Raw genomic sequence first — 17,210 nt, forward strand, 5'->3', positions numbered from 1 at the left:
TTTGAGAACACTTCCATTGCAAGAACAAAAAGATAGGGTGACATGGGGTCACCTTGCCTTAGGCCTCTCTTACTCTTGAAGAAACCTCCAGAGACTCCATTTATAGCGACACAGAGAAAGACGGAGTGGTGATGCATTCCTCGATCCAACTAATAAAGATTTCCGGCAGATTGATACCCTTTAGAACTGATAAAATGAAGTCCCATCTAACCGAATCGAAGGCTTTCCTCAGGTCGACCTTTAGCATGCCGCGAGGGTCTACATTTTTCCTGTTATAGCCGTGAACTATTTCTGTGGCAAGCAACACATTCTCCGAGAGGTTTCTCCCTTTGATGAAGGCAGATTGGCAGGGGGGAAATGACATCCGGGAGTAAAACCTTGAGCTTGTTTGCGATGAGCTTTGAAATGACCTTATAGAGAGTGTTTAAACAGGAAATTGGTCTGAACTCTGATGGTTTCGACCCATTCGGGATCTTTGGATCAGGACCAACGAGGTCGCATTCCATTGCTTGAGGAGTTTTCCTGAAGAAAAGAATTTTGTGACTGCTGAGATAACCTCTCCCCCGACAACACTCCAACAATTTATAAAGAATTCTGCTGGATATCCATCTGGTCCGCTAGATTTATTTTTTGGCAAAGAGCAAAAAGCCTCTTTGATCTCTTCCGAGGAGAATTGCTTTACCATTTGGTTTTGTTGATCAACTGAGCATCCGAAGTCCAGGAGGTTTGTGATGTCTTCCTGTGTGAATGAGGCAGGTGAAACGGCACTTCCTAGGAGGTCTGAAAAGTAATCCACACAGATGTCTTGGATGCCCTGAGGGGAATCGATTCTTTCACCGTTTGCGTTTTCCAAAAAGTGGATGTGGTTTATCGCTTTTCTTGAGTTTACCATCTTGTGAAAATACGCAGAGTTATAGTCTCCATCTCGCAACCAGGTTATACCTGCTCTCTGGCTTAGGTACTTCTCCTCCGCAATGACCAGGAACTGCCATATTCTCTCAGCTTCGATGAGGATTTCAGCATTAGAAGATGAGGGATTTGAAAGCAAGGTGGCTTGGTGCTGAATCACTATCTCGTGTGCTTCTTTGACTCTAAGCTCAATGCCCGAAAAAATTTCTCTACTGAAGTCCCGAATGATTTTTTTCAGAGCTCTTAGCTTTTGTGAGATACGGAACATCTCAGAACCCTGAATATTGAGAGAAAACCAATTCTGACAGATAAGCTCGATAAAACGATGGTCCTGAAGAAGGAAAGTGAAAAGCTTGAAAGGTCTCTTCTGCCTCTGACAATCAACAAAGAGAGTGATAGAAGAACAAGCATGATCCGAGAAATCTGGCTCCCCAAAAAATGCAAANCTGAGCATCCGAAGTCCAGGAGGTTTGTGATGTCTTCCTGTGTGAATGAGGCAGGTGAAACGGCACTTCCTAGGAGGTCTGAAAAGTAATCCACACAGATGTCTTGGATGCCCTGAGGAGAATCGATTCTTTCACCGTTTGCGTTTTCCAAAAAGTGGATGTGGTTTATCGCTTTTCTTGAGTTTACCATCTTGTGGAAATACGCAGAGTTACAGTCTCCATCTCGCAACCAGGTTATACCTGCTCTCTGGCTTAGGTACTTCTCCTCCGCAATGACCAGGAACTGCCATATTCTCTCAGCTTCGATGAGGATTTCAGCATTAGAAGATGAGGGATTTGAAAGTAAGGTGGCTTGGTGCTGAATCACTATCTCGTGTGCTTCTTTGACTCTAAGCTCAATGCCCGAAAAATTTTCTCTACTGAAGTCCCGAATGATTTTTTTCAGAGCTCTTAGCTTTTGTGAGATACGGAACATCTCAGAACCCTGAATATTGAGAGAAAACCAATTCTGACAGATAAGCTCGATAAAACGATGGTCCTGAAGAAGGAAAGTGAAAAGCTTGAAAGGTCTCTTCTGCCTCTGACAATCAACAAAGAGAGTGATAGAAGAACAAGCATGATCCGAGAAATCTGGCTCCCCAAAAAATGCAAAAGAAGATGGAAAATGTGTAGCCCAAAGATCATTTACTAGAGCTCTGTCTAGTTTTTTTGCAACCGGGTCTTGTTTTCTTTTGTTCCACCAGGTGTAAGAGCATCCTCTTAAAGTAAGGTCATGTAGGGAAGCATTAAGAAGACATTTTCTGAAGACTGAAGTCGCTCTATCAACCGAGAAACCATCAGATCTTGAATGCTCGCTAGGATGAAGGGTTTGGTTAAAGTCGCCAAGAACTGACCAGGGTTTACCTTGGACTGCTGGGTTCACAGAAAAGTTTGAAATTTCATCCCAAAGAGCAAGTCTTTCCACTACCTCATTTGAAGCGTAGACAAAAGAAACAACCATAGGAACAGCTGAGCTAGGAAGAGTAACCTCACATGTTACCATTTGGAGAGATTTTGACAAAATGGAGACCTTGACACTAGGGTGCCACAGGACCCAAATCCTTGCCAGAGCTGAGAAGTCGTAATTCTCCTCATATTGCCATCACGACATTAAACTATTGATAAACTTGCCACACTTGGGCCGCTGTACATGAGTCTCGATCAAACTACCAAAAAGAGGCTTATTTCTTCGAAGTCATTTCTTAAAACCGGTCCGGTGAGATAGCTTATTAAAGCCTCGGACATTCCAACAAAAAATGTCTATACACATAAAAAATAGTTGATTCTGAGGCTCTTGCCTCGTTCACGCTTGCGCTGCCTAGCCGACACCACAGTAGTGAACTCAAAGTCATCTTGCTCCAACTCACTGTTCTCATAGGGCTCGCTCCCATTGTAGTCACTAGAGGAGACATCCGAGGAATCTGCATCTGCACCAGAGACTCCTGCAGAGGTACTAGCATCACCTAAACCGCTATAATCACCAACTGTCTTAGGATCCTTGAATGTCGTGTTTGAAGAAGGCAGCACGCCTTTTTATTTTTCTAAAAGATNATGATTTTTTTCAGAGCTCTTAGCTTTTGTGAGATACGGAACATCTCAGAACCCTGAATATTGAGAGAAAACCAATTCTGACAGATAAGCTCGATAAAACGATGGTCCTGAAGAAGGAAAGTGAAAAGCTTGAAAGGTCTCTTCTGCCTCTGACAATCAACAAAGAGAGTGATAGAAGAACAAGCATGATCCGAGAAATCTGGCTCCCCAAAAAATGCAAAAGAAGATGGAAAATGTGTAGCCCAAAGATCATTTACTAGAGCTCTGTCTAGTTTTTTTGCAACCGGGTCTTGTTTTCTTTTGTTCCACCAGGTGTAAGAGCATCCTCTTAAAGTAAGGTCATGTAGGGAAGCATTAAGAAGACATTTTCTGAAGACTGAAGTCGCTCTATCAACCGAGAAACCATCAGATCTTGAATGCTCGCTAGGATGAAGGGTTTGGTTAAAGTCGCCAAGAACTGACCAGGGTTTACCTTGGACTGCTGGGTTCACAGAAAAGTTTGAAATTTCATCCCAAAGAGCAAGTCTTTCCACTACCTCATTTGAAGCGTAGACAAAAGAAACAACCATAGGAACAGCTGAGCTAGGAAGAGTAACCTCACATGTTACCATTTGGAGAGATTTTGACAAAATGGAGACCTTGACACTAGGGTGCCACAGGACCCAAATCCTTGCCAGAGCTGAGAAGTCGTAATTCTCCTCATATTGCCATCACGACATTAAACTATTGATAAACTTGCCACACTTGGGCCGCTGTACATGAGTCTCGATCAAACTACCAAAAAGAGGCTTATTTCTTCGAAGTCATTTCTTAAAACCGGTCCGGTGAGATAGCTTATTAAAGCCTCGGACATTCCAACAAAAAATGTCTATACACATAAAAAATAGTTGATTCTGAGGCTCTTGCCTCGTTCACGCTTGCGCTGCCTAGCCGACACCACAGTAGTGAACTCAAAGTCATCTTGCTCCAACTCACTGTTCTCATAGGGCTCGCTCCCATTGTAGTCACTAGAGGAGACATCCGAGGAATCTGCATCTGCACCAGAGACTCCTGCAGAGGTACTAGCATCACCTAAACCGCTATAATCACCAACTGTCTTAGGATCCTTGAATGTCGTGTTTGAAGAAGGCAGCACGCCTTTTTATTTTTCTAAAAGATAAGCCTTATCAGGAACCACTGGAGGACTGTTAGAGTTAGGAGACTTGTTCTGCTTGACCCGATAAGTTAATGTCTTTTTCTTCTTTTTTTCCCTGGGACACATTACGATCGTGTGTGCAGTTGAGCTGCAGCCTGAACAAGAGACATGGGCCATCTTGCTGTGTCCTATCTCCTTACAGTGTCCACAAACTGGTGGCATCCAAGGACTAGAAACTAGAACCCTTTTAATTTCACCTGATTGAAATTTGATATTGACGGCTTCTGGCAATGGTTTACGAGGATCAATAACAGTGAAGACCTTTGCCACTTCTAGGTTTGTCTTGTTTGCCGTCGAGGGATGGAGGCATTTTGGGTCTCCAACAAGGCTTGCAATATGCTCCAAACCATCGTCGTTGAAAAATTGCAAAGGGACATTACGCAGTTCTAACCATATTGGGACCGACGCTAGTTCTGGCTTAACTGTAATGAAACCAGGCTTCCAATTTGCAACGAACATTGTCTGACCGTCGATGCTCCAGAGTTTTTGGTTTAGAACTCTAGACCGTGTTTGAAAATTCGGTATTCTAAAGAGAAAAGCGTTACCTTCAAGTTTTGAGACTGAGATATCTCGGAACTTGTTGCTCCATATGCCATTGACAATGGTGTGAATTGTACCCTGAGATGGAGGGTCAGAGTAGAATTGACCGATTATGAAAGACTCCCAAGACTTCTCATGCTTCCCGATGCGAATGTTTTTGATCAGCGTAATTAGATGGTTTAGAAATCTTATAAGAATGTGAATATTATGCAACACTAATAACCCACAAAACATATCGATTGAATGTATATTTTTGATCACAAATACTAATTCGTATTATTTTATCATTAATCAAATCTAGTTTAGAAGAACTAAAAGCAAGGCGAAAGAATAATACTAATCACCAAACAGATAAGGTTTTATATTTCTGCGTAAGTGCGTATACGTAATACGTGGTGGACAACAACTGAGATTAGAATGACTTGGTATAGGGATCCATAATATATATAGTAGGACCATATTTTATAAATAGCATTAGTCCAAAAGAAATGGTTAGTATGTATATGTCACTTGGCAATATTTATGTCACGATAACGGCGATGACGGCCAGACTAGTCGACATAATATTATTCCTTAATTATTTTATATGCAATAGTGTTATTTCATTGCGAAAGGATAAAGAAGGTTACGCTTAATCAAAATTGTGAAAACATGGTAATGATAAATGTTAATTTATGTGACAGATGTATTATTTAAAACGTTACGTAACAGTGGAGTTTATAGTCAAAATTAAAATCACCTAAGTTGCAAACATGTGGATGGGGAGGGAACCATTCCCAAGGGGACAGTAGTAACTTGGTGTTGCAAGCATGTGTAGATGCTTTGGATGGAACCAATGCTGCTGCGGAGGGAACCATTCCCATTCCCACGTCTCTGGTTGAGGCTCAACTGCGGCTTCAACCGCCTCCTCATGAGGCTAACGTGGTTTAGGAGGGGAACCAGGCCAACATTCGAACGATTCAAATAATATGGCCCATGGTGTTCTTCTACTTGTATTTTTTTTTTTCCGCAAATCAACATATATTGATATCAGAAAATGTTTACAAAATACAGAATCGATTCAAAACAACCGTTTACGCAAATATAGTAAATTATTACAATTTCGATGAAAGAGTGGAGGATAACCATGCTCTCTTTATACTTATAGGCTAACAGATATGATCTGTTATGTCTCCCTTTCACATACTTTTTATTGGCTAACAGCATATAGCTGAGACTCCAAAATGCTTTTGGCATAACTTTAGTTGATAGGAAAAACTGAATTGTTGCTTGAAACGAATCTGAAATCTGTCTTCTGAAGGTTGATAGAGCATGCCATATTTGCCAATCAGAACACCACTGTCTGTACATAGTAACCAAGATTCCTTTGAAATCCTTTGGAAGATGTAGTCCTCTTACCCATGTATGTCTCTGATGCCACCGGAATAAATTTGAAAAGGTTTTTAACGGAATAAAGCAAAGGTAAGATGTCATCGAATCCCTATATCTCTCATTCTCATCAACGATGTTATCGAGACAAAAAGCTAATCTCTTGAATCTGGTTTATCCGAATAAAGAGAGAATACCAATCATGTAAGATGAATGGTTCATGTCTCAGATTATACCAGAGATAAAAAAAAATGTTGGATTTTTCTCGACAGAGGGAGAGTTTCCGACCGGTAAAAGAAATCACCACCATCATCATCAAGAAGAGTAATTTTCTTCATTTTGAAACCAATTTCTCTAAAACTCAAATAAATAGACGATGAAGTGGAAGTTTCGGACCAGAGGATGGAGATAATATCACCATCACCAACTTTTGTCAACTTCTTCAATAATTGGAGAAACAAGGTCTTACCCACCGAGAAGAAGCAGTCGAGTGTTAGTGATGCAATTTAATCGGTTATTCATATCGCAATCTTCTACCCCAAAATTTGTTCCGCCTGGATCCCAGATCTGGAACTGAAAGCCGTTCCTCGATTTGATTGCGTCGGAGTTAAAAATCTGACGATGGTGATGAGGATCTCTTTCAATCGTGAACCAACGAAAACCGCTTGAAACAAAATTCAGCGGAAAATCACCGCCACTGCTCCGATGATCTGGCCGGATTGTGGTCGGAAAGAAACTCTCACAAAGGGAGAGAAGGGCAAGTAAACGGATGATTAAAATCAACCAAACAGTTTTGGAAATCATTGGCGAGTATTATTGGAAATCAAAAACTATGCAAATAAGGAAAAGCAAAGAATAAAGAGCCGACCGACGCCGGAGAAGCCAGCGCCGGCCGGAAAGGGGAGGAATATGGAAGGTTTCTGAAGAGTTGCTTCTGGAGAGAGAACGGAGAAAAAACGGTTTAAACTTTTTATTCAGGTTCAATTCTAATTCTTCTACTTGTATATTTATATAAATTTGTGTAAATATATACATTTTGATATTTGATATCAATCTTGAATAGCAAACTAAACCAATATCAAATTCCTAAATACAATTGAAAATCAATATGAAGCTCTCAACGTCCAGAGCGCTTTGTATACACATCTGAATTCTTTAAATCTCAAGACTGAAATTAGAAACAGAGATTAAGAAAACAAAAAATGGTGTTAAATTGGTCACAAAAATGCGAAAAGTCGAGATCAAGCTGCAATATTTACACTCTATTTGCATGAGTGTGAATAACTTTACCTTATGTATGGAAGCCAAATCGTAAGCTTGTAGCTGTTGCTTCATCAAGGAAATGCAGAAGAACTTGCTTGGACACATCTGATCACTGATCACAAAAATTTTATAACCTCAAACATCAAACTTCCATCTAACTTTTGACCATGAATATAGCAGCATCAAATACCATATGTACCATACAGAAGACTTGAAAGCTTACCATATCTGGGGTCTAAGGCATTCAAAGCGAAAAGACTCAGAGCTCTATTGCTCTGGCTTGTTTTGGGGTAAAGACAAATCCTTTCACCTGATTTCAACTAATACAAATTAATGAATTTGAGAAGCAAAACTGACAGATTGAAACCACTTCTGCGCATTCTTTAGCAGATATCTTTAATACCATCTTCAACCAAGATCCATTAGCCTCAAATCAAGACACAAACATTGAGGCACGAGTTCAAATGCAGAAAGTCTTGTCACAGTAGATACTGATATTCGTGAAAATCAGGTTCAAGAAAGTATTAAAGTCTAGTTTCACCGACAAAGAAAACAAAGTTCATCCTATTATAAGAAAGTATTCAAATCAGGTTCAGACGCTTCCTCATTACTACCATGAGAACGCTACCATGAGAACTGGAGGTGCACACACATTCATATAGAAGCCCATGAAAAGCAATAGAAAAAGAAGAGTTGAGAATTTGTAATTACCTTCTGAAGAAACAAATGATTTAGAGAGTCCGGACTCCGGATAGACTAATGATGTCTCTCTAATCCGTCCACGTCCTAATTCAACTGCTTTCTTCCCGTTGCTCTTCCTGGTCTTCAAAAGACACCGGATTTGTCTGCAATCCTTCTGAATACATATGGTCCGACATGACTGCAGTACACAATTTCTTTGTTTGAGTCATACATGTTAACTGAAGGTGATGATCATTCATCGAGCCGTTTAGCAGCCCATGCTCCACATTTTTTCCAGCCGTATCTTTGGCAAGCATCATATATCCTTGTCAGCATTTGCATAGGTGGATCAAAAGGCATCAAGAGGAGAAATTCTTCGAGCTGATGCAAACATCCATACTTGCAGTAGAGTTCAATCATACAATCATAATGCTCAACCTGTGGTGATATATGGTATTTGGTGCTCATAGAACTGAAATATTGAAAACCGAGTTCGACATGACCTTCACGTATGCAAGCTTGTAAGATTCCCAAAAAGGTGACATGGTCAGGCTTAACTCCTTGATCTTCCAAAAGCATAAACAACTCAAAGACCTCCTTGCTTCTTCCATTACGACAACATCCACGGATAATAGAGTTCCACAGGATCAAGTCCCGTGTAGCTGCCTCTTTGAATACGTCAATAGCATAGTCGAAACATCGGCATTTGGAATACATGTCAACCATAGCACCCCGTATAACAACGTCAATATCATAGCCATTTCTGATTAGGAACCCGTGGATTGCTTTGCCTATATTTAAAGCAGGAATGTTTGCACAACCTGCTAAGAGCGTTGCGAGTGTGTATTTACTAGGTTTGGCCTCCACTTGCATTCCTTCAAAGAAAGATAAGGCTTGTTCACTCCTGCCAACTCGAGCTACACCAGTCAATAAAGCATTCCATGAAACCTCATCCCTTAGTTCACTCATTTGTCGGAACCAAATATTGGCACTCTGCAAGGCACCACATTTTCCGTACATATCAAGAAGTGCATTGGCTACAATTACATTCACATCATATCCATGTCGGTAGATAAAAGCATGAGCTTGCTTCCCCATTTGAACATCTGATAAACCTGAGCAGACATTTAGCATCCAGACAAGAGTGACATTATCAATATCTTCAATCTCCTTGCGCATCAAAGTGAGAAAATCCAGTGCCTCATCCCATTCATGAGCACGTCCATATCCACCCAACATTGCGTTCCATGAGATTATATTCCGTTCAGGCATCAGATCAAAGAGCTCTCTTGCCTCTCTAGTTAAACCACTCATTGCATATCCCGACATTGCCGAAGTCCAAGATTTCAAATCTTTAGATTTGGTTTGGTCAAATGCTCTGCGAGCACTCTCCAATCTGTCACATTTCACATACATATCAAAGATAGAAGTAGAAACAACTGTATCTTCCACAACACAAATTTTGACAGCAATGGCGTGTATTACCTTCCCCACCTCAAGGGCCAAGGATCTTGAACAAGCTAACATAACACTAGAAACCGTATGATTCAAAGGTCGAACATTCAACTCTAGCATCTTAAAGAACATCCCCACTGCCTCATCATTAAAACCCATCTCTAGATACCGCCGCACAATCACATTCCATGAAACATCACTAGGGTTCTCAATCTCATCAAACACTCTCCTCGCATCACTCATAACTCCACACTTCCCGTAAACATCAACAACCGAAGTCTCCAAATCTACATTACCCGAATACCCATACTTCACAACAGAACAATGAAGCTGCCTTAATAATCTCAGGTCCAAGACTAAACCACAAGACTTAAACACACCAGCAAAAGAAGTCTCTGTAGCTCGTACTCCATCCCTATTCATCCTACGAAACGTACGAAACACCTCATCCGAGACACCGTTAAGCGCACAAGCAGTAATCACAGCGTTCCAAGACCCACCATCTCGTTCAGGCATTTGCTCAAACAGTTCGCGTGCATCATCCACACACCCACATTTCCCATAAGCCTCAATAGCTCTATTCAATAAGAAAACCGGAGGCAACGGAGAGAAAGTTACTAAATGGGATTGGACCTTACGGGCTTGCACAACTAGTGACTTCGAGGAACAGCAACGGAGAAGACGCTCGTATAGCCAGTACGAAACTGGCTCCGGAGAGGCAAAGAGAACAGAGACAGCTTTAGATACACTGCCGCCTTCGAGGTGCTCAATGATTTGACGGGTCACTGTAAATTTGGGTCGGGTGGGGATAACACGCTTGTGGGTTTTATCTTGTTTCAAGATACGGCCAAATACAGAAGCAACTCCGGTCGCTGCCATGGTTCATGACCCTGCAAAGATTGAGACTTTAACGGATCATTGTCATAAGCTCTCTGAATCTTATACAAGTCGTTACTTTCAATTGAATAAAGTTTGAGACAAAGACTCTAAAACCCCGTAACCTAAAACCCTGAAAAGATGATTCACACGCGAAACAACCAAGATTTTAAAACAGGATTGAAACTTGAAAGGTTTGATTGATTATACAAGTGCGAAACAGAAAAAACGATGACGTTAATATATAAGGTTTTTTGGGCCTTAAACGGGCCGGGCTTGAGATCTGCAAAGTGATTCAGAGATGTTTCTATGCAACTCCGGTCACTTCACTATGCCATAGATCAAACTTCATCGGCTCATTGTAATAAGCTCTCTATCATTGTAAGTTTGTAACTAAATAATTTATTAAACAATGATTACAAAAGTGAAATACCAGCATATTTCAGTTTAAGTCCACTTCTGTGATAGAGAAAAAAGGATAACTCGTTGGCAGCCCGGTCACCACGTCGCCATATCCAATACAATCCCATGAACAAAAGATTGTGTTGTAGCCTTTGAAAACTATTGGGAATGGACAACGGCGCATACATCCAGTGCATATTGGTCGAGAGAGCGAACTGTTGAGAAGAATTCTAACATCTGTCCATTTCGAACCCTCACTTCCTAGTGAATGCTTAGAAAAAGAAATGTAATCTTTCACACTAAAACCAGGCCTCATGTACATATCTCTCCCAAGTAAACATTCAACATGAAGAGTGGTGCGACAGTCACTGCATTTATAATACCGCATTTCTTTTCTTTCGTCCCACGGCGACTCTCTTTCTTTTACTTCTTCTATTTTGCCTTCGCAAACCTCGCACCAGTCCGGTTCATCACTTGCCTTTTTTCCATCGCATATCCTAAGAAAATGACTGTCATGCTTGTATCTTACCTTGTATGGGAAGGTAACGCATCGAAAACATATAACATAATCGCACTCCATGCAATATAACTTTGAATAGCTTTTTCCTTTGCATGTTTGACACCGTACCTTTTTCTCTAGCTCTGAAGCTAGGAACAAGGGATGTTTGTGGCCTTCATATTCAAATGGTTCGATAATTGAGGCGCACCTTAAATCTAGCCTGAATCTTCCTTCTCCTACCTGATGGTCATAGAAGAAGCCACTACCGTTACGACCACAAACACTACAATTGTATATGCCTTCGTTATTACCAAGCTCCTTTGTGGCAACATTTAGTGTAAGTGGATGTGGATGTAAGGGATGTCGTTTCATGCGTGGAGCTTTTGCACAACTTTCATGGAGGATAAAGCCACATTCCATGCATGAATAAAATTGACCTTCGTAGATTGGAAGAGTACACCCTCGACAATACTTATTTTCATCATAAACTCTGCTGATCTCAAGTCGTAGATAGTGATTGTGATACGGATGAAGTATTATTCCATCAACTATCATCTCAAATGGCTCACCATCATCTATTCTATCATCTTCTTCTGATACTCCTACGAGTTCTTTCCCATCCCACACGTTTCTATGAAACGCACATTTTGAATGAACAAAATAATCACCACATTTCTTGCAAGAGTATGCTCCATAATTGTTGTCAACTTGTTGACGACAGACTCCGCAAGACAACTTCCCAGATGGTAGAGAAGAAGTAAATGAGATACGGTGTTGGTGTCGAGATATTCTTATGACATGTGGGTAACCGATACAATCTTTATGAATGACGAAGACGCATTGGATACAGATGTATGTGGGATCAAGCTTCTTAACAAGGGCACAAATATTGCAAACTAGAGAAGCTTGTGTAGGGAAAAAGGTGAGAGGGTGGAGGTGGCTTTTTGGATGGTCTAAAACAAAGGGTACGGTTTTCATAGCACAAATCGGGTCCATACTCAAATCACATGTCGCACAATGATAAAACATGTTGGACACAAGTCTTCCACAACAAACGCAAACCATATGCATTGGATGACTGTAAAGTCGTAGAGAATGAAAGGGGTGGGAAGGGTGTTTGATCTCAAGAGGAGACTCTACACATTCTTTGTGAAACTTCTCTTCACATTCAAGGCATGTATAATAGCTTACACTAAGCATTTCCATTTGGCATGCACCACACTTAAACTCGTGACGATCAGGTTTTTTATTATTGCACCAAAACAGAGGGACTACAGGGAGCTTACAGATACCATGGTGGTCGACGTCGCAGTCAAGCAAAGATTCGCCTTGTTGATCACCGCTTGTTGTGCTTGGGAAGTTAGGATAAGAATTGAATTGATGAAACTTGAAGAAATCAACACCATCATAGCTCTTCTCTACTATGAATTTATGAGATTTGATACGAGCATGTGGACAAAAAAATTGAGGTTGGAGACGGAGGTCATCACCACCAGAATCCACAGCTTGAGCTTCACCGGAGGAGGTTGGGTGGTCTGTTTGTGTTGATGTGTATACTAAATATGATTTTTCATCCATTTCCACTTTACGAAATACACCCATGGAACTCATGGCTGCTACAAAAGGGTATTGGATTTTTTTTGTGATATTATTCTTCCCAGTCTCTCCCTCTTGCAATATATTACACATACACTCAGTTGATCTTGAATATAAAACTTGGGAATACAGCTAAGCTTGGTCTTTTTATATTCTTTGTTATAGAAAAGTTTTCGATATTTGAGTTTGAGTGGCCCCAAAAGAGTTGTTTTTTTTAAATTGATTTCCAATTGCGGTACAATTTTATTACTATTGGTTTTCTTGGTAACCTCGTTTAGAGAAGATAACAAAAATAAATTTCCAGTAATCATTGATCTTGTCCCTAAAGTTTAGTTTTATATATTATTACAAAATCTTAGGTTCAAATAATTGATGTCTTAATCTTTTCTTGCATGCATTATTGCATTAGTAGGTAAAAAAAGGAGTAAACCACAATACATTTTCAATGTTCAGACTTCAATGAAAATTTCAGACAGTCCTTTGGACTTGCAGGTCTTCTAATCTCAACCGTATATGAACTGATCTGAAAGCTCAAAACATACATAAATTTGACTGTCAAAATCGATTTCTGTTTTTTCTAGGTGTTTTCTGATTGACATATCTAATAACTAGTCGCAGAAATGCCTAAACTCACATCACACTTCATCTCTATTCCTCTATACTACATCTGATAAACAACATACCGGCATGTCATTAACAATCAATTTGGACTAAGCACAAGGAAAGATGAATTTTCATACATGTCTACAAAAAACGATGATGCAGCTATAATCTATGTGGCTCATCCATCACTTCTGTTAGCTTTTTTAGCTTTCAATACATAAACAAGAGTACATTTGAAGATGACAAAATAAACGTCAGGAAGAAGAATTCGTTTACCAAAAGGAAAAGACTCTCAAGCACGTCTTTTGCTGAGACGCCATGAGTTAGGCTCGTGGTACCGGTCATACAAAGGCTCAATGCGTTCTTGGCGCTTGCGCTTGCTCATTTTCGTTGGGTCAGAGACTTTGAAAAACCTTGGAGCTAACTCAACAAGCCACTTTGGGTCAATCACAGTTACTTCCCTCATGTACTCTTTGGTCGTCATCACAAGATCATGATATATAACCCAGTCTGGTTGTCTCTGGAACAGCGCGCTGCTCGGGTGTATATACACCGGTTGATTCTCCACTAGTGTCCTGTAACCTTCCTGTGGATCTTTCCTTGCTCCATGGAAGAAGAATCCTGCCGTGATTGCTTTCCTTATCTTCGTGAAATTCTTCCCCGCACTCACCACATCTAGTTTATATCTGCAAAACAGAAAAATCAAACGTTCAGAAACTGGACTTGGATTGTCACACATTATCATTACAAGTTGAGCTCAATACTAGTTTAGTTACTTACTTGTCCATAATGCTGAGAAGTTGTTTCCTCACATCTTGAGCACGTCGTAACGATCTTGACTGAATGAAATTTTCAAAACACCATGGACCTGAGAAGTTTTTGGCCTTCCACGCCTCATATACAGCCAGTAATGTCAGGTGATCACCCTCGGGCTGGAAAAACTTTGCCCGTTTTTGGTCTGCCTGAGCTTGCTTCTCCCTCGGTCTATAAAATATGTTGCCCGTCTGGATCATAGCAATCATCGTTAAAATCTCATCGCTGCACCCGAGATCCACACTTGCTAGCAACATTTTAGAAAGCGGCGGTTCAAGAGGAAACTCTGCCATTTTTCTACCAAGCTTCGTCAACAAACCTTCTTCATCCAAAGCTCCCAGGCTGTACAACTGTTCCATTGCAGAGATCAATGCTTGTGGTTGAGGTGGATCCATGAAGTCAAACGATAGCAGGTCATTAATACCCATGGCTTTCATGGTCAGGGTTGTCATTCCAAGATTAATTCTTTGAATTTCAGGGATTGATGTAGGAGGCATCTCATTACGATATGCGCTTTCCGTGTAGAGACGGTAACATTTCCCGGGCCCAGTACGACCAGCACGTCCAGCTCTTTGCTTTGCCGATGCCTGTGAAATTGGAGTAATGACTAGCGATTCTAGCCCTTGCTTTGGATTGTACACGTTCTGCTTTGCAAACCCAGGATCAACAACATAGTATATACCATCTATTGTTAGAGAAGCTTCTGCAATATTTGTAGCTACGACCACTTTCCGTTTACCAGGAGGTGGAGGATCAAATATTCTAGATTGCATTTCACTAGGAAGGGCACTGTAAACTGGAAGTATGATGAGTTCAGGAACATTTTTACCTAGACCTTTCATTCTCTCATATAGAGATTGGCATGCAGAATCGATTTCTTCCTGTCCAGTCAAAAAGACGAGAATGTCCCCCTCAGGTTCAGTCAAGTGAATCTGAAGGACTGTGATCAGAGCCGCATCCAAGTAATCTGTTTCTGGCTGTTTAGTATACAGTATCTCAACAGGAAAGGTTCTTCCAGGAATGGTAAAGATGTTGCAGTTGAAGAAATACCCAGAGAACTTCTCTGCATCCAATGTGGCAGACGTGACAATCAGACGAAGATCAAGTCGACGTTTCATCAGCTTCTTTAGAAGACCAAAAAGCACATCAGTGTGGATTGTCCGCTCGTGAGCTTCATCAAGCATGATTACAGAGTATTGAGAGAGGTTTTCATCTATAAGAATCTCCCTAAGAAGCATACCATCAGTCATGTACTTGATCACTGTATCTGGTCCAGTACAATCCTCAAACCGAATCGCATACCCTACCTCCTCTCCTAAACGACAACCAAACTCCTCAGCTACTCTCTTGGCCACAGACATCGCAGCAACCCTACGAGGCTGAGTACACCCGATCTTTCCCCTTGTTGTGTAACCTGATTCGGCAAGATACTGAGTTACCTGTGTTGTCTTTCCAGACCCAGTCTCACCAATGACAACCAAAACTTGATTATCATGCACAGCCTGTATAAGTTCTTTTTTCAACTTGTATATCGGAAGGCTCTCCCTTTGTTCCTGAATAGAAAGCTTAGATCTCTGTCCAAAAGTAGGAGTTTTTCCAAAGGCATCCTTCTTCCACTCAGGCATGTCATAAGCTGATAACCCAACACCTCTAAGCTCTTGAGCAAGATGCCTTTCACCAGTTTCAGGCATAGGGTCTTCCCATGGACGATTCAGATCCTTGGGGATTGAGTCAAGCATTGTTCTTTGCTGCTGTTCCCTCATTTCTCTCCTCTCCTTGGTGAGGGCGGACTGAAGTGCAGCTGCGCGACTCAAGGAACCTTCTGGATTTTTGAAGATCTTAACCGGAGACATGTCAACAGAGTACCTAGTTTGCCCTTGTAAGAAAGCAGGTTCGTCTTCATTCATCTCAATCTCAAGTTCTTCTTCAGCACCTTCCTCTTGATAAAGCATCCCATCTCCGTCCTCATCATACATTGGAAACTCATCAACTCTCAAGACACCAGAGGCAATCAACTGTTTCGCTTCCCATCTCTCAGGAGAGCTCATCTTCTTCAATGGCCTACGTGAAGGTGCAACATCATTCTCCTCTACAATCCTGATTCCCGAAATCCCAGTCTTAGTTACTTGTCCATCCTTTGTCCTATACGAAGGATTACTCCTGGACGAATCATCCTCATCTGAAGGCTTCCTCAGAGGAATCAAATCTCTACCCGTATTCTGATCAACATCTCTCATAGAAAGACTTAACTTATCATTCGAATTAGATATCACTTTCACATAAACCTCCATATCCCGCTTCACAAACTCCTTAGGCTTCTCAACCCTTCTAGTAGCCATCTGAGAAACATGAACAAGACCTTCCTTTCCCCTAAATTTATCAAACTGAACAAAACAACCAGCATCCATAACCCTAGTAACCCTCCCTTTGTATACCTGATACAACTCAGGCTCATTCGCAACCGCACCGCCTCTATCTTCCTCCACATACTCATCCTTCGCACGCCTATCTCTACGCCTATCTTCTCCTTCCTCATCGCCACGACCTCTATCTCTATGCCTCCTATCACTTCTTCTATCTTCACCTTCCTCATCTCCACGGTGACTCTCTCTATCATCCCTATGTCGATCCCTTCTATCATCACGGTTCCTATCTCTACCTCTATCCCTATCCCTATCCCTACCCGAATCCCTCCGATCCCGACCCCTCTCTCTATCCCTATTCCCATCCTCGGCTCTCCGTCGCTCCTCAGCTTCTCTTTCAATCTCCTTCTCAAGCTCCTTGACTTTATCCTTAGTATCCTTAATCGCCAAACCTTTGAATTTAACATCCTCACCTTCCTCTCTCTTCTTCTCAGACTTAGGCTTCGGAGGATAAATCGCGTGGATTACAGTTAACAGCGACCGGACGAAGTAATCAGGCATCTCCGCACCTTGCTCCTTGAGCTTCTTATCGAATTCATCTACAGTCTCGG

At 41.3% G+C, this 17,210-nt stretch overlaps 3 protein-coding genes across 4 annotated transcripts in view; all 3 read right to left on the reverse strand.

Annotated features, from left to right (window-relative positions):
- Positions 7,028 to 10,515, reverse strand: LOC104779865 (pentatricopeptide repeat-containing protein At3g26540). The gene is made up of 4 exons (XM_010504279.2): positions 8,023 to 10,515; positions 7,535 to 7,621; positions 7,339 to 7,423; positions 7,028 to 7,216 (listed from the first exon to the last, which is right to left on the reverse strand). Exon 1 carries the CDS (start codon positions 10,324 to 10,326, stop codon positions 8,245 to 8,247), a length of 2,082 nt encoding a protein of 693 aa, XP_010502581.1. The 5' UTR covers positions 10,327 to 10,515; the 3' UTR covers positions 7,028 to 7,216; positions 7,339 to 7,423; positions 7,535 to 7,621; positions 8,023 to 8,244.
- LOC104783552 lies at positions 10,766 to 12,856 on the reverse strand. Its single transcript, XM_010508697.2, has one exon. It carries the CDS (start codon positions 12,833 to 12,835, stop codon positions 10,766 to 10,768), a length of 2,070 nt encoding a protein of 689 aa, XP_010506999.1. The 5' UTR covers positions 12,836 to 12,856.
- LOC104779867 (probable pre-mRNA-splicing factor ATP-dependent RNA helicase DEAH5) overlaps positions 13,511 to 17,210 on the reverse strand; it is a 10,242-nt gene continuing 6,542 nt past the window's right edge. The window contains exons 2-3 of one of the 2 annotated variants that reach the window (XM_010504283.2): positions 14,204 to 17,210; positions 13,511 to 14,109 (exon numbers count right to left, since the gene is read on the reverse strand). In XM_010504283.2, the coding sequence (XP_010502585.1) occupies positions 13,716 to 14,109; positions 14,204 to 17,210 (3,401 nt within the window). In that variant the 3' untranslated portion in view covers positions 13,511 to 13,715. The remainder of the gene's footprint in view (positions 14,110 to 14,203) is intronic. The other variant, XM_010504282.2, reaches the window with a different exon arrangement.

The sequence above is a fragment of the Camelina sativa genome, chromosome 4 (genome assembly GCF_000633955.1).
Source record: "Camelina sativa cultivar DH55 chromosome 4, Cs, whole genome shotgun sequence".
NCBI lineage: Eukaryota > Viridiplantae > Streptophyta > Magnoliopsida > Brassicales > Brassicaceae > Camelina > Camelina sativa.

What these genes read in the sequence shown, in the direction of transcription:
- LOC104779865 (XM_010504279.2), bottom strand. Translation starts at nt 10,326, where the DNA reads ATGGCAGCGACCGGAGTTGCTTCTGTATTTGGCCGTATCTTGAAACAA.
- LOC104783552 (XM_010508697.2), bottom strand. Translation starts at nt 12,835, where the DNA reads ATGAGTTCCATGGGTGTATTTCGTAAAGTGGAAATGGATGAAAAATCA.